Source organism: Pleuronectes platessa, chromosome 14 (genome assembly GCF_947347685.1).
Source record: "Pleuronectes platessa chromosome 14, fPlePla1.1, whole genome shotgun sequence".
Taxonomy (NCBI): domain Eukaryota; kingdom Metazoa; phylum Chordata; class Actinopteri; order Pleuronectiformes; family Pleuronectidae; genus Pleuronectes; species Pleuronectes platessa.
The window spans coordinates 5,809,360-5,831,936 of NC_070639.1; the positions used below are offsets into that span (position 1 = coordinate 5,809,360).

General features: G+C 39.8%; 2 protein-coding genes and 1 non-coding gene across 6 annotated transcripts; 2 read left to right on the forward strand and 1 right to left on the reverse strand.

Annotated features, from left to right (window-relative positions):
- wdfy2 (WD repeat and FYVE domain containing 2) lies at positions 1-14,440 on the forward strand. 2 transcript variants are annotated; one of them, XM_053439038.1, is made up of 12 exons: positions 1-305; positions 1,436-1,503; positions 2,833-2,906; positions 3,999-4,065; positions 4,603-4,753; positions 7,072-7,184; positions 7,283-7,409; positions 8,209-8,314; positions 9,051-9,152; positions 11,062-11,192; positions 11,300-11,408; positions 12,500-14,440. In XM_053439038.1, the coding sequence occupies exons 1-12, from the start codon at positions 169-171 to the stop codon at positions 12,527-12,529; spliced, it is 1,215 nt and encodes a 404-aa protein (XP_053295013.1). In that variant the 5' UTR covers positions 1-168; the 3' UTR covers positions 12,530-14,440. The 2 variants fall into 2 exon arrangements, with proteins under 2 accessions (XP_053295013.1, XP_053295015.1); XM_053439040.1 differs by having other exon boundaries at positions 3,999-4,053.
- Positions 14,441-15,519: 1,079 nt separating this feature from the next.
- On the reverse strand, positions 15,520-21,458 carry dhrs12 (dehydrogenase/reductase (SDR family) member 12). Of its 3 annotated transcripts, none has more exons than XM_053439041.1 (10): positions 21,273-21,458; positions 20,452-20,585; positions 20,276-20,358; positions 18,269-18,361; positions 18,106-18,187; positions 17,585-17,646; positions 17,178-17,282; positions 17,004-17,094; positions 15,997-16,134; positions 15,520-15,786 (listed from the first exon to the last, which is right to left on the reverse strand). In XM_053439041.1, the coding sequence occupies exons 1-10, from the start codon at positions 21,326-21,328 to the stop codon at positions 15,674-15,676; spliced, it is 957 nt and encodes a 318-aa protein (XP_053295016.1). In that variant the 5' UTR covers positions 21,329-21,458; the 3' UTR covers positions 15,520-15,673. The 3 variants fall into 3 exon arrangements, with proteins under 3 accessions (XP_053295016.1, XP_053295017.1, XP_053295018.1); XM_053439042.1 differs by having other exon boundaries at positions 20,452-20,625; positions 21,273-21,414; XM_053439043.1 differs by lacking the exon at positions 15,520-15,786 and having other exon boundaries at positions 16,120-16,154.
- Positions 21,459-21,569: 111 nt separating this feature from the next.
- trnal-caa (transfer RNA leucine (anticodon CAA)) lies at positions 21,570-21,677 on the forward strand. Its single transcript has 2 exons — positions 21,570-21,607; positions 21,632-21,677. It is a non-coding gene; the product is annotated as a tRNA-Leu (tRNA).
- Positions 21,678-22,577: the final 900 nt, after the last annotated feature.

Below are 22,577 nucleotides of genomic sequence, written 5' to 3' on the forward strand. Positions count from 1 at the left end.
CAGTGTCACAGCACCGTGTGTGTGTTTCTCGCCTGACAGGTTAGCATAGCTTAGCTTAGCCTAGCCTATCATAGCCTTGCAGCTCCCAGCCGCAGCTCTGCCGCCGGACCGGGTGGTTATGTTTGCCGGAGACAGGACCGTACGCCGAGGCTTGCGCACCACCGACTCATGGCGGCCGAAATTCAGCCCCAGCCGCAGGCTCGTAAGCCGTGTCTGCTGAGCAAGATCGAGGCTTTCCAGGAGGTTGTGAGCACGGCGGTCATCATCCCCAAAGAAGACGGTGTGATCAGCGTGTCTGAGGACAGGTACCATCCCCGATTCACGCACAACTGCTCCTCCCGTCGGTCACTGACTCCCCTCGTACCCGGTCTGAACCTCAAATTACAAACCGGTTGCTCATTAAAACAGAACCGGGCTATCCAGCATTTATGTTAAAATGTCAGGTGACAGTCATTGAACGTCACTTAGTGAACGTTTGTGCTTTAATTAACTTTGGTCTGTTAATATTTAATTTTGCTATTGTCTAATCAAGCTAGCTAAACATGAACTCATTCAAATGCTCGGTCTGTGGCTTGTTTGACATATACTAGGGACAGATATTTCCACAGTTAACAGGTAAGCTGGTTAACCTGTCAACTAACTAGCTACAGTGACAGTGAGAGATATCCAGAGCCATAACTAACCTGTTTCTACCCTCAATGTGTGTGTGTGTGTGTGTGTGTGTGTGTGTGTGTGTGTGTGTGTGTGTGTGTGTGTGTGTGTGTGTGTGTGTGTGTGTGTGTGTGTGAGAATCAGTAAATGTGGGGGGTGTATGTCCAAATGTGCCCTGTCCTCATATTAAATTGTATATAGGAACCTGAGCAATTCACCTGTTGAATGATAATACAAACAAAAATCTGTTGATATGATAATTTGACTGACATATTAGTGTTAATGTTAATGTAAAAAAATATTTCTCAGCAGAGACGATGCAGGAAAGATGTGAATGTATGTTTACATATGATGTAAAACGAAATTATATTTATTTCCTCGAAAGACAGGCTAAACCTAGCTGCTGGTAGTTGTACAAAAACTGGTCAGAGGAGCCTGTGCAAACAGTGGGGAACCCATAAGCCTTTTTGATCTAAGATACTGTTTAATTTAAGAGTCCTTACTTTGGAGTCGTGGGAACAAACACATTTTTGGGTTAGTGGATAGATTTAAGATAGATAGATAGATAGATAGATAGATGGATACTTTATTAATCCCATGGGAAATTCAGAATGATTTAATTTAATGATGAGTCAGTAGTTGCTGATTGATTTTCTATTGGTTGACTAATCTTTCAGCTCTAAAATATAATATAATTATATATATTTATAATATAAAAATAATATGTGTAACTGTAGAGTCTTCCCACATTGCATTGTTAAATCTTTCTGGTTTCCCTCCACAGGGCTATTCGAGTATGGCTGAAGAGAGACAGTGGTCAGTACTGGCCCAGCGTCTACCACACATTGCCATGTAAGTATTCTTGCCTAATACTTGTGTTTGATTAAAGGTTCTCAGGGTGGATATTCTGTAAATGCTGTAAGTCGGAAGATGTATGAGTGTGTGACTCTGAGTCAGCAAAGTTTTTTTTTTTTTTAATTGCATAGAGAAAAATAAACAAGAACATATTTGTAGAGTTAATTTTCTCTTTAATTAATCAAATTCACCAGATGTGCGAATAAAACAGAAAAGGCAAAATAAAACTGCCCAGAGGACAATCAAACCATTTTAAATACATTTCATTTATATAGACCTAGAACTGTGGCTTCAAACTGATTTGTGTAGTAAGCAAGTAGCCCAGAGGCGGTAGGGGGTAGACAGAATAATAAAGGCACCTGCGTATGACCAGCACGAAGCTGTGAATGTTGATGATTTGTTGAGAGGGATTATTATTCACCTCTGTTGTTGTTTTGGAGCCTTGGAGCACACTGGAACTTAATGTTTAGTTTTAAAGCTGGTGGGCATAATTTAATGTTATGGTATTAGTATTCAGCAGATTTCATCAGACAGGAAAGACACAAACAGGTCCAATGATTCACATTTAGTCAGAGCTCACGAAGAACATGGACCACTCTGATAAATCTGGCTGAAAATAATGTATCTTGACTCATATCCTTAACCCCCATGTGTCATTATACACAGATCAGCCAACACATTAAAATAGGCAAGAGGTTTAATATTGAACCGATTGGTATGTATTATTTGTTACGGGTATTTTATTACACCATTTTATCATTATTGGCTTTCAAAAACCTGTAAGGACAGTTATGCTGTGTAAAATGAAGTTAATGGTACATTTACTCCAAAGAAACATACACAAACACAGACATACACAGAGGTGGGAAGTAACAAAGTACAAATACTTCGTTGCTGTACTTAAGTAGAATTTTCAGGTTTCTGTACTTTAAATGGGTATTTAGTTTGGCTTACAGCAAAACTAGACCGTGTCCAGTGATTTTTTTTCTTTCTCTGTACCAGCACTTTGCAGGTTGTTAACAGACGAGGAAAACAATCCTATTTTGTGTGCCTGGAATTTTTTCGTTTTGCCGAGTTATTTTAAGGGGCTTCATGTATCATTGAAGTTGAAAAATCATTTTTCATTTTGTACTTAATTCGATTTCAGAGCCTTCACTTTTTTAGTTTTACTCTGGTAACAGTAGAAGTACTGATTCAACTCCTTTACTCAAGTCTTTTTTAACACAAGTATCTGTATTTCTACTTAAGTAAAAAATTTGAGTACTTTGCCACCTCTTGACATACATGCAGACTGTTCACTGTTTTTGTTTGTCTTTGTGTCTCCAGCCTCGTGCTCCTGTATGTCCTTTAACCCAGAAACCAGGAGGCTATCTCTGGGGATGGACACTGGGAGTATCTGTGTAAGTTCGACCAGCAACTTGGTCCTCTCTCACCTTTTTCCCCATTTCCTCATCAGCTGTGGTCTGTTTGTTGTTCTTGCTTTTTTCAGGGTACTGTACAAGCCAGCAGTGTAGTTTGTATTATTGACATTAAGCTCGTTTGAAAAGTGTCATCTTCTTTTTGACTCATTTAATGGAGAGCAGCTTTCATTGTGTGTATTTTTGGGAGAAATGTCAGCTGCTCTTCTGAGCAACAGGAATGTTTAAGTTGGGACTAGAGTTTCATCAGTTCACTCTGACCTCAAACTTGGAGAGAAATGAAAACCTCTGAACTCGAAAATGTCATATTTTCTCCTAAAGTTTCTTAGTGGTACCCTTCCATCTTAGTGCTAACCTTAGAAAGACTTGATGTTTTCTTTAACTATTTTCAGATATTTAATCATTCTAATCATTATACAGCTGAGGATGAAGGGAGTGTTTTTTCAGTTTCAAATACTATTGTCTGATAATGGAGAAAGATGAAAAATTAAGGGATCACCATTTCCCCTGTACCTACACTTTGATTCTTGACGAACTCTCAAATTGCCATGAAATCTTCGATGAATCGTATTTGATATGATAGAATATGAATTAACAAAATGATTGCTTTACAGAGGTGAAAACTACAGAATTTAATTGGATTTCCTTAAGGTCCAACTCATTAATTAAAAATCTCCAAAACTAACAGAAATAAGCATTATGATGTAATGAACATTGTAGTGGTCATGACTCCATAGAGACTTGTCTTCTTGTCTGTTTTAGGAAGTGTATTCTATATCAAAGAAACCTGACATGAATTGATGCTGACCAGTAATTTTCCCACCCTAAAACTTCCAGTTCCTTCAATGTTTTGTTATGGGTGTTGTCTTCAGAGGATATCTGTTCTGGTTTTTGCTGCCCTTTACACAGGCCTAGAGTTTGATGATTGACAGAGAATCTCTATAAATCTCATTTTGTGTGTTTAATTGAATACCACGTAAAGACCTGTTGAAGTTTTCCCCATTCATTGATTTCCTCAGAACCCTACTGGACCCCAGACAGTGTGAACTTTTATCTTCGCTTCCTGTCTTTTAGGAATTCATCCTGTCAGAGGACTACAATACGATCACCCCTGCACGCACCTACCAGGGTGAGGGTGGAAGTATGTGTGTGCGTGTGTGTGTGTATTTGTATTCTTTCAGTTTTGCGTTTGTCACTGTTCAGAACCGTAATCGACATCCCCAATCACTCGCTCACTCAGACGTTTTAAGGACATATCACCGGAAATTGTCCAGAAAAACTGAATCGGACAATTTTTTCATCACATACAGCCCATCCTGATGACTTCCGCAAAAATGTCCCAACTTCGGTACATGTTAAAAAGCAGCTATTCTGTTATTATTTGGTGCTTTCCTGTGAAATTGTAAGATCTCAAAATGTTTCTACACCAGTGGAGAACATCTTCCTCTACATTAGTTGATGAGATCTTTCTTTAAAGGAAGAAATGGTGCTGCACCATCATTCTTCTTCTAAAATATGTTAGATGTGAATTTAGTTTCGCTTATAAATATGCAGATTGGATAGTGTTTTAAAATAGCTGGTGTCATTTCTGTGAGGACAAATCTTAGATTGAGATGAATGAGGAAATGGAACTCATGTGTAGTATTTGTGTGTGTGTGTTTTTTTTTTGCATGTGCAGCCCACCAGGGCAGAGTGACAGTGGTGCTGTTTGTGTTGGAGATGGAGTGGCTCCTGAGCACTGGCCAAGACAAAAACTTCACCTGGCACTGCTCGGAGAGCGGCCAGCAGCTGGGGACATACCGCACGGCCGCCTGGGTTTCTGGTCTACAGTATCCTTTAATATTCCTGGCTTCCCCTCCTGCTCTGTTTGTGTTGGTTTGCAGACTCCGTGAACCGAGTGGGAAGTGACTAGCCATCTTTGGTGCTTTTGGACTCTGAAAAACCTTTTCATTATTACAACATAGTCTATTTTAAGGCCATAGCGACATTAAACAGGGCAATCGAGATTAGCTTCCAGTTAGTTCATACTGCTGAGAAGGGCTAACAATAGGCATCAGTCATGCTGTTGTCAAGGAAACGGGCCGAGTTGGTTTCTGTAATGGCCAGATGAAAGGCTGAAGTGCTCCTCACTAACACTGATCCATACCAATGAGCCTGCCATTAGGCCAGAGCACTGCTAGCTTCAACATGCTAACTTGCCTGCTCTGTTTAGCAAGAAATCCAGTGGGAGACGGTGTCTGTGTTTGTAGTGACTGGAGCCACGATTCTGAGGGTCTGATCTGATTCTGTTTGATGAGCAGCCTCATAGGACAAAACCCCAAACTGCAGCGCTAATATTGAATGGAGTTTTTAAGTTTTGTAAACAACAATTTCGAAGGTTTTCATGTGAGAGAGGTCACATATTTTTATTAATACATTTTCTAAATTTATTCCGACAGCAAAACGACTTTTTGGATATAAGTTTAAGTCAAGATAATATTTTTTTGGTCCAACAATCTCCTTAATTTAAATCTAGCTGCAGAAAAATTGCAAACATACACAAAGATATCAGTTCCATAAATATGCCTGAATGATTTCATCAAGATCCATGAATTATTCCCTAATCACAACGAAAGCAGGATTGCACAGTCAGATGAAGTGACACCTTGGTTTCCTTGTAGATTTGTACCTTGTGTTCTTGTAGTTTTCTGTCATATGAAGCTTGTTCACCTCTTCCTGGAGTAAATCCCCATGGTAACTCATGCTCAACGACCAAGCTTAACTGTTAAGTTCATTATAACAGAATAAGTCTCAAGTACTGACAACTGAAAAAGCAATAGTTTAGGATACAGTGATGGGGGAAATAATGAAGGTCAGGATTTAAAACAGAGCTTCTAACAAACGGAGGATGTATTTTTCGAAATATATAAATACATCACAAATGGTACGGCAGTGTCAGGTTAAGTGAAGCCAGATAACGAAAAGATATCCTGGGTATGTTGAATTCTCCTCGTTGTACAGGCCCCTGGTTGTAAAGTGTGAGAGCAGCAGGAAGCAACGAGCTGCGATGCCTGATAAGATAAAAGACAGATTTTGTGAAGCTAATAATCAAGATTGAGACTTTTAAATGTGTCATATTTGCTCAACAATTATTCATTCAGATGTGGTTCGTAGATAATACTTTAGTGAAACAATATTCAACTTCTTCCAAGTTGTTACTCAATTCCAAATGGTTGATGCTTGATTAGGACTCAGTCGACCAAATCTATGCTGAACTGAGACGACACACATTGTTTACTGTGGTGAAAATTGGATCAACAAACGAGGTTCTGAGACAAGTTGTCTTTGTAAATTGATTTGTAAAAGCTTTCTGCAGAAAGGATCACACAGGCAAGGTGGAGGTTGCAAGTGTGATGAAATGTGAAGTGTCTGTGCTCATATTTAAGTGTATTTAGTTACCTCCTGACCCCAAAACACAGGGGGGGTGTGCGAATGTATTGTTCTGTGTCTGGAACTTATCGTCTGTAAAGGTGTGACTTATAGGCTGCATCCTAAATGTGTTGGAGAGGAAATAGTATCATGTATTGTTAGGGTGTTGTGTCAGTCAGCTGAGTTCCTCAAACAAAAGACAAACAGTTAAACCAGGGTAGAGCCAAAGGTCACTATAGAATTCAGGTGATCTCAGGATCATCTTCTGCAAGAAATTAACAGACAATGTGCTCACATGCTAGACAGTGGGTGCACCATAAACATTATGTTGAGCTGTACTCTAGATTGAAACAGCTGCTGTAAGCATAAACTAAGAAGTTATTAGGTAAATTTCCATTACATTACAAAGGAACAAAGCTACTGAAAACAAATTTTCCAGTATTTAGATTAGTTTTGTTTTAGGTTGTTTAGAATAATAAGGGTTTGCTTTGTGCAGTGGTTGTTTTTTGCTCTTCTACAGTGTTGTCAGTGTTGTAGAGATTTTGATCTGTTGTGACTTAACCAGCTCATATAGCTCATGTTAGTTGTGGTTTGTTGAGCACAGCTGCTCTTTTTAAAACGACAGTGATGCCGTCTTTTTTTTTTTTTTTTTTTTTTTTGTAGATCAAATCTGAATTGAAGCATCAGTCGTCTCTTAGGCAGAACAGTTTCTTCTTCTTCAACCTTAATGTTCACTCAGGTTCGATGTGGAAACCAGACATGCCTTCGTAGGGGACCAGTCCGGTCAGGTGACCATCCTGAAGCTGGAGCAGGAGAGCTGCAGCCTGGTCACCACCTTCAAGGGACACACTGGTATACACCACACACATTAACCAATCATAATCACTAATTGAGTATTTAAGAGTTTTGAACTGTTGATCAGACAAAACAAGGAATTGAATGTGATGTAGGTAATGTGACGGCACTGAGTTGGGACCCGGTCCAGAGGGTCCTGTTCTCCGGCAGCTCCGACCACTCCATCATTATGTGGGACATCGGAGGGCGAAAAGGAACAGCCATTGAACTGCAAGGACACAAGTAAGAATCACCAACTCTCAAAATGTTATTTATTGTTATCCAGCTGAAGGACACTGAGTTATAATTATACAAAAAAATGTTTGTGCGGATAGATTGATGTTGTCTTTTCGTATTCATTCCGACTTTATTCCGACATAACAGACAGGGTCACAGATTTTGTGATGCTAATAATCAAGACTGAGAAACTGACTGACAGCTCTCAGGTTCACTGTCAGTATTCATTCCGACTTTATTCCGACATAACAGACAGGGTCACAGTGTGTGCACAATATTTGAGTAAGAGATGCAGGAGCGGTGTGTGAACAGCATGAATATAATGACAGAAGAGGAGGCGACGTCAGTGAAATTTTTTTAATTTTATCTCTGCCTTTGTATATTTAACCTTTACGTTAATCTGACAACATTCAATTACTAGCTGAAATAATAATAATTTATATCTTTGGCTTCTGAACAGAAACTTGAAAAACATTGTCCTTGAAATTAGTGAATTGTGTGGAATCTTTCACAGTTTTTTGACATTTTATAGATCAATTGATCCATTGATTAATGAATTTAGATCAACATATATGATATCAGATTTATGTATTGGTGTGTGGGTGAGTAAAGCTATTGTTTACCCACTAGCTTAATGTTGCTGTTGTGTCGCAGAATACAGGGTTTAAAATCTTGAATTTGATCTTTAACATTTTGTATGTATTCTTCATAGAACCCATGCTGGGACATCATCTCTGCTCTTTAATGTTTATTTCAGCGCTTGCTTAGTCTGTTGTTTGTGTGTGTGCGTGCACTCCCTAAACAGTGACAAGGTTCAGGGATTGTGCTACGCCTCACACACTCGTCAGCTCATCTCCTGCAGCTCAGATGGAGGCATCGTCATCTGGAACATGGACGTAACAAGACAAGAGGTGATAGTGTAACATTAACCCAACACGCAAACATAGGCGCTTATTCATAATCTATGAACTGCTGCGTGTTCTCACTGTGACTCAGACACACTGCTCATATTTGCTCTCCCTCCTGCTCTGGAATGAATTCTCTGAAGAAACAAACGTCTCATCTCCCTCTCTGCTCTACCAGTCTCCACACACTTACTGACTACCTGATTGCTTGTTCATTTACCCAGAGTCACTTTCATTCTCCCACCGTGTCATTCTGCTTTGTTAGTCGGCCCAAATTCTCTTCTCAATTTTATTTTCTGACTCATTGGTTCTGTTGCAGCTGAGATCCCTTGCGGTGAGCTATAAAATATAAACAGTCGGTGGTTGTTGTTCCCCAAACGATCCCTCTCAGCTAACAGTTGCTCTGTGCAGGTTAAATAAGCAGGGAAGGAGGTTAAATAGCTAAATCATTAGAGCTTTGCGAAAAGAGGGAAAGAGCGGAAAGCGGTAAAACCGAAGAGGAGTTGGATTCTTTTGTTTAATTAATAATGGTCCAAAGAAAACCAAATAGCCAAATGTTAGTTTTCCTTCAATCACTTTTCCACCCAACAGCTTAAAATCTTAATGAAAAGTTTGACGTCAGTTCTACCTTTTAAACATTTAAACAATTTAAAAAAAAATATTGAATAATATTCCATAGTTTGGAAAAGGAAATTCTAAAAACGGGAAACATCTATAATCTAAGAATTGTGTGTTTGCACAGACTCCGGAGTGGCTTGACAGTGACTCATGTCAGAAGTGTGAGCAGCCTTTCTTCTGGAACTTCAAACAGATGTGGGACAGTAAGAAGATCGGCCTACGACAGGTACAATACACACACACATCTATTTTTATTTTAATCATTTAATTTCTATATAAAAGGTCAAGTTGCATCAAATTACACAGATTCAGATCCATGAATTTCTCCCTGGGATGATGTCACAAAAAATCCCCATATTTCTAATGTCAAACAATGTGAAGAAAAATTTGATATCCAACTCTTGGTCCGGATTCACACAAAACTGAATTGGTTCTTTCTTGACTCATGTCCCAACCCAAGATTCATGGAATCAACTCAATTGTTTTTTATCCTGCTTACATACAAACCAATGTACAGAGGCGAAAACATAAAGTCCTTCGTGGAGGTAAAAAACATAGTGACAAAGCATCAGATCCCAAACTACCATCACTGCTCTAACATCAGTTACTCGTCTTAAACAGATGCACTGATTCTGTAGCTGTTAACAACTTTCCTGCAAATGCGCACAACTCTTTACTTGTGTTACACTAATGGCAAGTAAACATCCTGGGGCTGTTTTATTACCTCATTCACAGGAACAGCTTTACGTTGTGGTTACTCGTTTGTGTCCATGGATTCACTTACAGAAGTTTTTAGACTGCACAGCAATTTTCAGAAGCGGTCTGTTGCAGGAACAAAACGCAACGCAGGGTTATGTTTGTGTTGCTGGAGATCAGGTTTCACAAACTGACGCGTCATTGTTCCACATAAGAAGTCTCAGTATTACTGAAGACAAACATTGAGCAGCTAATAATGTTGACTGTAACTCTCGGAGAACAGAGGAGGTTTCTGTTTCTACAAACATTCAGAAACAAACATGATCAAGAGAACACAAACAGAAATGTTACAGGAGCGTTCCAGTGATGGCACGGCGGTCACATGATATGGACTTTAGCCGGGCTGACTCATGACTCTGACTTGAACTTTCGCCCTCTGACTCGGAATGACTTGTTGTTGTCCTGTTCAAGACCATGGAGGAAAGAATTTCTGCTCTGTAATCAAACTCATTTTACTGACATTAGATCAGTCTGCTGTTGGTCTGATTCATGTTGTGTGTGATCCCAGACACAAGTAAATAAATCAATGTTCAAATTACAGTTTTATTTTAAATGAAGTAACTTTTCATTTTAAGTACAAATTAAAAAAATGTATTTATAATTTTCATTGATTGTCTTAATTGATTTGATTTGGTGAAGGTACACATTATCTAGGACTCCCACAAAGGAAACACAAAGTTCACAACACTGGCTTAACTCTTGGACTCCACAGAAACCCTGTTCAGACCTGGTATTTACATCCATCCTGAGTGATCCGATTCAGCCAGTACTATGTTGTGGGATTGTCCGACCGTCCGTCTCATTCTTTGTGGAAATTTCTTCAAATTTGGTACAAACATTCAGTTGGACTCATGAGTCAACTGTGCAGATTTTGGTGGTCAAAGGTCAAAGTAGCTGTGACCTCTTTGCCTTGTGAATGTGATATCCCATGAACACATCGAGGGAATCTAAATTTGGTACACACACATACACAGACACACACACACATAAACTGTCATCAGTAACATCTTCAATCTTCATCTTCAGTGACGTCTTAAAACCCAATAATTTTTTTTTTGTCAACAAAAAACATATGCTTATATTTGCAATGAAGTGAGATCTAATCACATGCGCTGATTCTGAATGGGCAGGAGACACATTCAGAATCAGTATGTTTTTTGTTATTCCAGGTGTGAACAGCGGTACTTAGAGTTGCTCATGCAGAATGGATTTTAAAAAACAGGTCTGATCGGAAGCAGAATTTCCCCTGACTTGAAAAGCAGTGATTTCCTTTCCTCCTACAGCTACTCCTACTCACCTGTGTACCTCTGCTGCTGCTGATAACAAATAAATTGTTGCTGATCAAAGCTGACCGGTTCAAGTCCTCCTGTGTTTTCCAGCATCACTGTAGGAAGTGTGGCCAAGCTGTGTGCGGCAAGTGTTCGTCCAAACGCTCCAGCATCCCCCTAATGGGCTTTGAGTTCGAGGTGCGTGTGTGTGACAGCTGCCACGAGTCCATCACTGATGAGGAGTGAGTAACAATCGGCCTCTGTCGTCGCCATGTGCTGACCCTTTGTGCCAGCGGCTTCCTTAGCCCTCGCACAGTGAAGTAACCGTCGCCCCCTCTGTGTGTTTCAGCCGAGCGCCCACAGCCACCTTCCACGACAGCAAGCACAGCATCGTTTACATGCACTATGAGCCCACCACTGGAAATCTGCTCACCTCTGGCACTGACAAGGTTATCAAGGTCTGGCAACAAACTGTTTTATTTCCAAGTCTCATATAAGATAAGCAAGTGAAAACAAAACTAATCAGGTTGAGTTTTTACTCTACCCAGGTGATTTCTTCCTTTGTATGCTTAAGTAAATGGTAAAGGGTTTTGTATTGATGTAGCGCTTTTCTAGTCTTGATGACCACTCAAAGCTCTTTACAGTACAGTTTTACATTCACCCATTCACGCACACATTCATACAGTGCATCTATCGTTGTTCTATGGGGGGGGCCATTCATGGTTCAGCATCTTGCCCAAGGACACTTCGGCATGCAGATGGGTCAGACTGGGGATCGAACTGCCGACCTTCAGGTTGGAGGACGACCACTCAACCCTCAGCCACAGCCGCCCAGGCTTGATTAACTGCCAGGAGGAACTCCCTATTCATACCAACCCTCTGCACTGTGTATTAATGTTTAACTTTCTCCAGCCCTATGAGGCCTCTGGGGACTTTAGGCCCTGTGGCAGTTGCTCACTTTTCCTGGCAGGTAATCCAGCCTTGACCATATCAGGTTTTTGACATGACAAGTATGAATACAATTTGGTGGAAAGCCAATAGTGACCCACCATAGGCCTTATATAAAGATGGACGACATGTCTCCACCTCCTCCAACTATCCAGAAATGAAGCCAGAGTATCCAGTATATAAACTGTGCCATCTTGCTCCAAGGACGTCATCATGAGCAAGAATCTGTGGTGTAGTGATCGCGTGATGGAGCCAAGGTAGAGAGGTCCCACTGATAAATTAGACCTTGAGGCCTTGGCTGCTACTCCAGAGACTTTGAGTCCAAATGCCGTCTTTGGCACAAGATGGCAGCGTTCCCATCCGGGATATGTTGGCTTCAATTCTGAATAGTGGGGGGGAAGTGGAGATGCATTGGCCATCTCTATTTATTATCTACGATCTAAACAAACGCATTCATATTACAAACTGTATTTGAAATCGGTCTTTTCACACATGGATCATGCTGGTCTCTGTCTGAGGTTTAGAAAGTCGGTAGAAGAGCCTCTTTAACTGCTTCGTCTCTATTGGAATAAAACAGATGATGTCTTTTGTTTGTCTGCAGCTGTGGGACATGACTCCTGTGGTGTCCTGAGGTCTGGGGACGCACAGCAGCAGTCGGCGGGAACCTCCGTTCACCAAACTGTGAGAGTTTAGCGTGAACATCCACAGTTGGAAGAGAAGGAGAGCAGCGTATTCAACAGTATTGATGTCATCCGGATAATATTTAACAGTTATTCAACAACAAGCTGCGGCTGTTGCGCATCCACAGTGAGAACACTGCAGGGAGCAGTGCAGCCTGGGATCAGGACAGGCCTCGGTTGGCTCAAGATTAAAGACAGTTGTTTTTGTTTGTTTTGTCTGTCTGTCTGTCTGTCTGTCTGTCTGTCTGTGTGTGTAAGGGAATGAGGTGTTTGACTCTGTGAGCAGCTGACACACTTTATTTGCTTAATTTTCATGCATTCCTTTCCGCTTCTCATGCTGGAAACTCACCAAACAAGCTTCTGCACTGCGGTCAGCGGATACCCTGGAAACCAAACCAGACTTCGTGGATCTGGACCCCAACTCAATGACAGATTTAATCCCACGGTTAGCTGGCTGCAGATTCTCCTCAAGAGGGAGCTGCGTATTCATTGTCAAACCTCGACTACGCTCAACAACCTGCACCACCCGCAGGAGAGCAAAGTAACAGCAGTAGATAACACTGACAGATGGCGTCCTCTACAGGCAAATGTTAAGTTTTAGAAGAGTAATTGAATCAACAATTGTTTACCTTTCTAAACACTCAATTATTTCGCAGGTTGTGCATTTATCACACAAACCTATTTTTTTGCTTTGCTTATTTTCTATATTTTATAGTTTTTATCTAAAATATAAAACATGTAAACAAATGGACAAGTCAGCCTCATTGCCTGCGGGTAGCAGAAGCGTCATCACTGCAGGAGCTGTTGCCTTCCTTGCCTGTAGGTGGTGCTACTGAGAATATTGACAATAAACGTAAAGCGAGGTTAACTCAGGACAATGGACGCTGACCGGGTTTTCAGACAGTGTCATGGTTGTCTGAGTGCAGACTACCCTTGTTAGCTTTTGTCATTCGTAAATGAATGAATCAATGTCTCTATGATCTTTTAAAATATTCCCTATGTTCTTTTGAGATTATTTATTATTTCAAGCTTGTCCTTAATGTTTCTAACATGCAAACGCACATATCATCAAAAAACAATCAGAGGGAGCACTTAAATACTTTACATGTGAAAACACTGACAGGAAACTCGTGAACATGGTTTACTCTCGTTTTGTTCTCATCATTACTGTTTTGTTTTGGTCACTTTACTGTAAATATATATTTACGTCTGCACTGGAATCAAGAAGCAAAATGTTGTTACAAACCAATGCTGTGAAGATGAAATTTTCCTTTTTTTTTACGATTATCACTTTTCTTGCTTTAATGGTCTGATGATAATTAGGTTGAATTAACCCCCTCTTAATGTTTCCAAAGATGTTTGAGAATACTGTTTGTGTCTGATGCTTTATAAGGATTTTCTCCAACAATATAGAAAAGAGAAAAAGTTCTTGACTGTTTGATAGCTCCTCATGAAGGTACATTTACATCAGCTATTAAACTCATGAATATGAGCCTGAGGTTGCTGCCCCTAAACTACAAATGATGTGTATTGAATTTGTTTCCAAACGGTTTCTAATGCACCACAACTTGTTTGAGGTTTGGTTTATTGATAATTATTGCTGCCTGAAGTATCCCCACACCAGAAGACAAAATTGCTTGTTTTGAAAAGGAAATACCAGTGATCATGGTCAAGTTTGTGATTTAGAGCAAAAATGTATAGAATCGCCAGTGTTGTCCAAACCCAGAAAACAACAGACACAAAATTGAAATAAACAAAACCTAAACTTCTGCTGCAGTCAAAATAAACTTGTCTGAGGCCAGTTGTGATCATTGATGTAACGTGTGTATGAATAATATATTAAAAGAGCAGGTATTTACCTACGTGACTGCACTGTGTGTAAATGGTGTTCGTCTGATCAGTATTTTTCTTTCTTCTTTTTACATGTGTAGTTTCCTCTGAAAAGTTTAATTCCACAAAGGTTTTTCCTCCTTATTTTTCTGTTACACTTTATTTTTCTGTTACATTTTTTGGACAAATCTCTCAGCCTTTTGATTCTAAAGATGCTGATTTCACAGCCTTGACTGTGGACAGAAAATCTATCAACACTGTTGTTCCTGAAGTTATTTTTCTAAATTGATACCAAATAGCATTTACTCTCAGAACTGGAAAAATTAACAGCCGGCCACTATTTATTACTTTAGGGACTAGTATATCCATTACTAAATTACAATCACAATTAACACTATCATATCATAATCACATACTATCATAACGGTGATTATTTCAGTCCATATTTTCAAAGGCAGTTGTATTTATAAAGCATTTTTTTTATACACAGGTAGATAAAGGTATCCATTTCATACGAAACTGAAGAGCTGCAAGTCTGGAGGCAGCTGATTTTTCAAAATTTTTAACTTGAGAAATTGAAATAATTGATTGTCTAAGTTTTGATACATTTTCTGTCACTAGGGTGAATTTCAGTATTATACTAAATTGTCTTTAGGACAAAGACTGAATGTATGAATCCTGAGAATTTTGCTGAAATGTAAACATGCATCTTTTCCAATATTGTTTTACAGATCAATCAAATTATATTTGTATAGCCCATATCACAAATTACAATTTGTGTCATAGGGCTTTAACATGGTGTGACGTCCTCTGTCCTTAAACCTCAACAAGGGTAAGGAAAAACTACAACCTTTTTTTTTAACATGGTAAAAGACTGTAGAAACCGCAGAGAGAGCCACATGTGAGGGATCCCTCTCCCAGGACGGACAGAAGTGCAATAGATGTCAAGTGTAAAGGAGAGCATCATCAAGATAAGGGTTTTAGCAGCATTGATAAGGGTAAACATTTTTAAGCAGATGGATGTTAAGTGGTGACGACTCTGTGCCTATACACAGTGGCCTGAATCCATACATATAAATGATTGGCTTGTGAAAGAATGAAGACATCATAGTAGTTTTATGAAATCATTTTATAAATTTCCATTTAGTGTTATACATTCACAGAAAAGCATCCCTGATGTTCCGTATGGAGCAAATATGTAAACATTAATTACAATTAGAGAGGAGTGCTTGGTTTTAAAAGACATTTGTGTATTTGCAGAGACACTAAGGTTTAAACTTGAGGGCGAACTCCTCCAGCGCAGCCAGAAGCTTCTCCTCCTCCTGCGGTGTCGACCTGGAGGACGCCAGAGGCAAGTGTGTCGCCACCGCTTTCCGATCTGCACACAATTTTATGGAAACATAAGGGAAAAAAAAGAAGAGACACTAAACCGTAAATACAGTGTTTGTTCTAAAAAAATACTAAGCTTCAATGGTTCCTGGATGAATTAAATCAGGAGACGTTTCACCCTCTGAAAACCGAAGTCACAAGTCTAACGGTAAAACAAAAGTTACATAAAAAAAAATTACTGAAGTGATTTGTTTCTGACCCTGGAAGAAGAGTCCGCTTGGCTGTTTGACTGCAGCCGCAGCCGCAGCAAGCCACACCACGGTGTCGGCCCCCATGGCCTCCGTCCTCAGCTTGGATTGCATCTTGGCGTGGAAGGATGGCATGGACGTCTGGACAGCTACAGAGAGAAAACAATCCCTGTCACACATGCTCAGAATTAAAACACAAAGTACACAGCAGTGATCTAGTTTTAAAACCTGTTGCCAAAAGTGACTGCTGCTCTGGTATTTATAAAATGCTTCCTTCATTTATCATAATTATATATCACAGACATAAAAACTCAAACATACATTTTTACCTCCGCTAACAAAGATTTTCACACCCGTCCGTCCGTTTGTGTGTTGGTTTGTTTGTGAGGAAGATTACGCACAAACTGCAGGACGGATTTCCACGAAAAAAAGAAGCAAGGGACAAGGAACCACCGTTTAATTTGTGGTGCGGTTTAGGGGACTGACACCAGAAAATCACTTTCTAATGCCTTCCTCTTCATTTCTCAGAGAATAATTCTTGGATCTTGATGAAACCAAAAAAATCCTGCATGTTTACGGGACTTACATTTAAGAGCTTGTACAATTGGGTGCAGGTTCAAATAAAAATCTGGATCTAGTGATTCTAAATGTGTTTTCATGAGGAGACTGTTGGGCCTTGGTGGAGGTATATGCTTTACTGAGGGCCATTCTAGTCTTTAAATGCAAAAAAATAAAAAAAACTTTAGTCTCCATTGTACTGAGGTGGGGGAAGAAAGATGGATATTTTTTTAATCTTTAACAAACTAATACGGAGCTCAAGGATAACGCCATTCCTCGCCATGATAAAGAAAGTGAAAGATCAAGATCCAGATCAACCCCTTTGGGTCATTCCCCACCGTTCCACCAAATATCATGGAAATAGGTTCTGTCGTTTTTGAGTGATCAGACAAACTAATGTGAACATAAGCCCCTTGGCGTAGGTAATAAAACTCAGCCTGCAGTAGTTGTTTTTCGGTACCTGGTGTGTCGGCCCAGCCTGGGTGCATGGAGGAGAAGTGGATCTCTTTGTGTTGAGAAGCCCATCTCTCCGTCAGAATCACCTGCTGTCTCTGTCGCAGGGGAAACAAAAAGCACATTTCAACAAACACGCGCCATGATGATAAAACAGCTGCCGTCAATCAGTCTCCTTTACCTTGTTCTGAGCGTAGACCGCGGTGCCTTCAAACGTCCCCTTCTCACACTGCAGGTCGTCAACGTTCAGCTTCTGGGTGAGCATCCCGCCGGACGACACGGTCACCTGTGCAGCGGCAGGAGCAGATGTTCATCTTTGATTGTAGGAATGAGTCTGGTTCTTAACACGGCTGCTGACTTTAAATATCCAAATGTATTTGTGCTGCAACATTTTTGACATTTTACCTGCGCCAAGGAGGTTATGTTTTCACCCCTGTTTCTAAACGGCATGATGCAAAAACTACAGAAGGAAATATCCTCAACTTAGGGGGAGGAAGTGACATAAGCTGATAAATACATTTCAGCACGGATCCTTGGTGGAGGTATGAGCTCTACTGAGTTCTCATCTCCAGTTGAAATTCAACCCACCACTCTTGGATCTTGGACTTTCTTCAGTGCAGGTATCAGTGCTGTGGTGAGGATGTAAGTACCTGGAAATAAAGTCAGAGGTCAGTAACACTCTACTGCTGCAGTTGACATTCTAAACTTACAGATCATTGAATGACTTTCAGAAGCTATCAACTTATTTGAATCTTCATTGCTTGTTATTTAATCTCACTTTACCTGATTTAAAGGATTATCTTTTTTCTAGTATCTCTTTTCCTTTAAAATAGAGAAACAGGCCAATGCAAAATTGTAGTTGCGTAAAATCTTTACCAGCTAGATGTGATTTGCAGAATGTTAAATAGCAAAATATCTATTTCTAAGTTTATTAATTCTTCTGAATGGTGAATAATTTACAAAGAACGTTCTAGTTTAAGAACAAACATAAAAACAGATATTTTCGTAAGTTTTGAAAGGTTAATATTTCTCAAAGTAGGAAAAAAAACTGAAATAATATAGAATCAGTATCTAAACTCAGATGTTTGATTTGTGTTTATTTTCGTCACCAAGTGTATTTGTTGCAAAGTTCTTCTCCAGACCCTCCTCAGTTAATTCTCTCTGGTTGACCATGCAGCCAGCATTGTTGATCTGGTGAACACGACAAGTGATTAACATTTTACTATAGAAGACTGATGTGCGTCTCACAGATGATGCAGCATATTTACCCACCAGCACATGCACAGCGTCGGTTTGTGAGAAGCTCTGGGCAAACTCCCACACTTGTCTCGCAATGGACATGTCGACGACGTGGACGTGAACGTTCTGTGAATAAAAAAAACAAAACATTTCTGTTCTGTTGATAAGACAATGGAGCAGTTAAACATGATAATTATTATGGGTGCCTAGTGCTGCAGGCACCACTAGGCAGTGCATTGCATGGCGCAACGCTATTATTTTTATAAGAATTTCGTCCAACAGATCGCATAAAAATCGCGATAACGTGGCCGAAAACGTAGAATGGGAGTCAAGGTCTCTCGCCCACAAAGAACGAGAGTGCGAAAAAGAGGCGTTTTCAGGTACCCGGGTGCACTCAAACTGCTCTCAAATCCCCAAACGGAGGTCCTCAGACATGATTTTTAGATATTTGAGGTGGTGAGATTGTTTCCTTCGCAGACGTATCACTCTCAAATCTCTAGGACCTTTGCTTATATCTGCATCGAAAAATCGAGGAATTATTTCCGGATCCTTCTCCCATTGGAGCCCCATGTTAATTCTGAAGATTTTTCTGAAAAGATTAAAACTGATAAATAAAACGTAAATCAATCCCACGGCTCCATTTCTCAGCTCTCACGAATAAAAAATATATCTGGTTGTAGTGTAAACTCTTGTGATTCTCAAAATGTTTTAATTTTCCAGATAGGACTTATAGGTTTTGAGTAAGAAGTATTTGTTTGATGACGGTGCTAGAGTGTGAAAAATGTCTCTCTCATTAAAACTAATGAAAATCTTAGGAGGAGAATTTATGAAATGAGAAGTAAGTTTCTAAACTGCTCGTACGGCCTCATTTTTTTACTTTAATCAATAATATAGATATGTACTTGTTCGTCCAAGTCTCGTGATTCTCACGGTGTTTTCATTTCACGGATAGGAGTTATAGATTTTCAATTAGAGCATTTTGTTCGGGACGTTCTCCCGAGCTGTGATGTCTCCCTCTCTCACGTCGCACCTGTCATAATCAGTGACTCACACACGCAGAGGGAGGGGGGCCAAAAGGGACAGTGAGATCTATTTTTAGACTGCACAGGTGCTAATCAGCACTGCAGGTAGTTCAGTCAGTAGAGCAGAGGGACAGTAACCCAAAATGGCGTTTTGAAGTCCAAGTGTGGGTAAGACACAAACATAGAATTTTTTCGTTGCCTTTCAGGGGGGAACTGTTGAATTCTTTAAATAATCAACTGTCAATGATATCTAAAGTCAATATTATTGGATTAGTGGGTCTGCCGCTGACTCAGTGATCCAATGGTTGTGACTTCAAAGCCAACAGAAGCAAAAAACTACTTTTGAACAAATATATTAATATATCTGGTTGTAGTGTCAAGCCTTGTGGTTCTCAAAATGTGTTTATTTTCCAGATAGAACTTATAGTTTTTGAGTAACAAGTATTTGTTTGGAAAAATCTCTTAAATTAAAACTAATGATAGCAAATGGAGGAGATTTATGAAATGAGAACTACGCTTCTAAACTGCTCGCATGGCTTCATTGTTTGTGTCTAAATAATGATATAGATATGTACTTGTTCGTCCAAGTGTTGTGGTTCTCAGGGTGTTTTCATTTCACGGAGAGGAGTTATAGATTTTCAATCAGAGCATTTTATATATATATATATATATATATATATATGGGTCTGTCTCTCTCTCTTAAAGCAGCCAGTCTGTCTCTCTCTATCTCTCTTTTATACCAGCCAGTCTATCTCTCTCTCTCTGGGTCTCTCTCTCTACTCTGGGTCTCTCTCTCAAATTGACACAGTCTGTCTCTCTTCCCCCCCAAAAAAAAATATTTTGTCTGGAACCGGCAAATTCTAGGCACCCATTCGAAATTTCTCGGCAGGAGGAATTTTATAGTTAGACTTGTTATATAGTGACTTCCACTGGATAAACCTGATCTGAAAATAAATTCAGTTCAAGCAGGAATAAAACTGATGAAGAGCCACAGAAAGACTCGTCCCATAGTTCTCACCTGATTTTTACTCCGTTCAACAATCTCATCTTTGGCTGCCTCTGCTCGGTCCTTGTTTCGACAAACGATGTGAACGATTCCTCCTGAATGTTCGAAAAACAAAAGTCCATCAGCAGACAGAGCAGCAGGAAGGTTTCCCAGGAACAGAGGCGAAACTCTGCTTAACACTCACTCACCTCTGTTGGCGATTTCCTGGGCTGTGGCTTTTCCTATTCCACTGTTGGCTCCTGTTATCATGAAGGACCTCCCACTCAGGTTCACGTCCAGGTCAGCTGGGACAAAATGCTTCGCTGCTGCTTCATAGCCACTCCTGCCGGGAGCAAAGAGCAGGACCCTGAATGCACCACATACTTATACAGACACACACACACACACACACACACACACAGACACACACAGACACAAACACACACTGGCACCAATGATTCCAAATGTTCTGATGTCAACACTGAGGTGGACTCCTATTTATTTATTAACTTAATTTAATTGATCAACTGATGAATTAATGGCTTTTATCATTAGTTCTGTAGTAGCAGCTCTGGATATACTGCAGACTAGTATTGTGTTGTTAATCACTACTAGTTAACCAGTAACTGCACCATAAGAGCTATTACTCAACAGAGGAAGTAGAGTAGTTTAACCTTCAGTGTACTCTCAGGATTATTACTACAGAGAAGAGGTATATGTTGCATAAACACGACAGGCGTTTGACCACTTGACTCAGTGATTGATAGATAGATAGATAGATAGATAGATAGATAGATAGATATACACACACACACACACACACACACACACACACACACACACACACACACACACACACACACACACACACACACACACACACACACACACACACACACACACACACACACACACACACACACACACACACAAATCCGTCAAACACGAGAGCCAAATAATATATAGAGGTCCAAATGAGTGAAGTATAAGTACACGGTCACAAAGTACACGGAGCTGTCAGTGAACTTACTTGGTGTACTCCTGGAGGCCTTTCACTAACCAAACTGCGTTCCTGTAGACCGACATGTTCAGTAAAGCAGCGGCTCCTCTGCAGAGTTCGATCCTTATGGAAGCTCCGGTCTGTTTTCATAACAGTGACTCAAACTGATTATGTAGTAACCGGTAGTAGCATAGCGAGTCATGTGTTTGACAACCGGAAGTGAAAGATAAACAACCTAGAGCTCCCCTGGTGGACCCGTGTGTTACTGTCAGCGCAAATCTGAGGAGACTTTAATGTGACGGTGTCAATGAAGATGACAAATGAATTTTCAGGATGGCCGAGTGGTCTAAGGCGCCAGACTCAAGGTTAAACCTTCCTGTGATTGGGATTTCTGGTCTCCGAATGTAGGCGCGGGTTCGAATCCCGCTTCTGACATCGATTTTGGGACAACCTTGAGTACAGACAGTCATTTAATAATTTAGACATTAAGATGTTTCAGTTTTACATTTTCTTTCGGCACTTGCATTGCATTCCCTACTAGATAACAGTTATCTCAGAAAAACAGAGCCTTTTATTTAAAAAAAAATCTGCTTTTCTGAGATAATTATTTTAGAAAAGCATATATATATATATATTTTTGTAATTGTAATTGTAATCTAGTATTTTGATGAAGTTACATTTTGCATGTCGCTTAAAACTGTGAGACTCTCCTTCTGTATAAATAACAGTGAACTACAAAAGGCTAATGTAGCCGAGCGTTTAGTTCTGTTATACTGTCAGGCCTCAGCCGAAAAAGGAGATGAGAGTTGTTTTTTGAATCGGGTCATCACACCCGTTTACTTTCCTTCACACTTCAAAACAAAACTTCTCTATTGACAGAACCCTCTTCCGTTAGAACTCCTTTCAAACAAGAGTCCCAACCAACACCCTGCTTATAACAGGAACTAAACACCTATGGAGGACCATACATGACATAAGTAAAAATAAATAAATAAATAAATGTATAAATAAATACAGAAATAAACAAATAAATAAAAAAGGAAATAAATTAATTAATACAGAAATAAATAAATAAATATGTTAATACCAAAAGAAATGTCAAAATAAATGTCTTAAATATATTTGCACATTTATTTATTCCCTGATACATTTCCTTTTCATTTGCAGTGTCCTTAAGCTAATGAGAAAGGCGGGCCTAACCACAGTCTCGAGCAGGATTGGTCACAAGAGTGTAATGATCCAGCCCTACTACGTCTGCCTCTCAATGCTGACTGGTGTCCAGTAGCTGTTTGCAGCGTTGAGCCAGTTCACACTTAAAATGAACTAGTTCAAGTT

Coding starts and splice junctions, on each gene's coding strand:
- dhrs12 (XM_053439041.1), bottom strand. CDS start 21,328: ATGTCGGTCTACAGGAACGCAGTTTGGTTAGTGAAAGGCCTCCAGGAG. Junction 17,283..17,584: donor AAGTCCAAGATCCAAGAGTG/GTGGGTTGAATT, acceptor GCCGCTGCACAG/GTGACCGTGTCGTCCGGCGG. Junction 17,095..17,177: donor CGGTCTACGCTCAGAACAAG/GTAAAGGAGACT, acceptor CCCCTGCGACAG/AGACAGCAGGTGATTCTGAC.
- wdfy2 (XM_053439038.1), top strand. CDS start 169: ATGGCGGCCGAAATTCAGCCCCAGCCGCAGGCTCGTAAGCCGTGTCTG. Junction 2,907..3,998: donor TGGACACTGGGAGTATCTGT/GTAAGTTCGACC, acceptor CCTGTCTTTTAG/GAATTCATCCTGTCAGAGGA. Junction 7,410..8,208: donor ATTGAACTGCAAGGACACAA/GTAAGAATCACC, acceptor CTCCCTAAACAG/TGACAAGGTTCAGGGATTGT.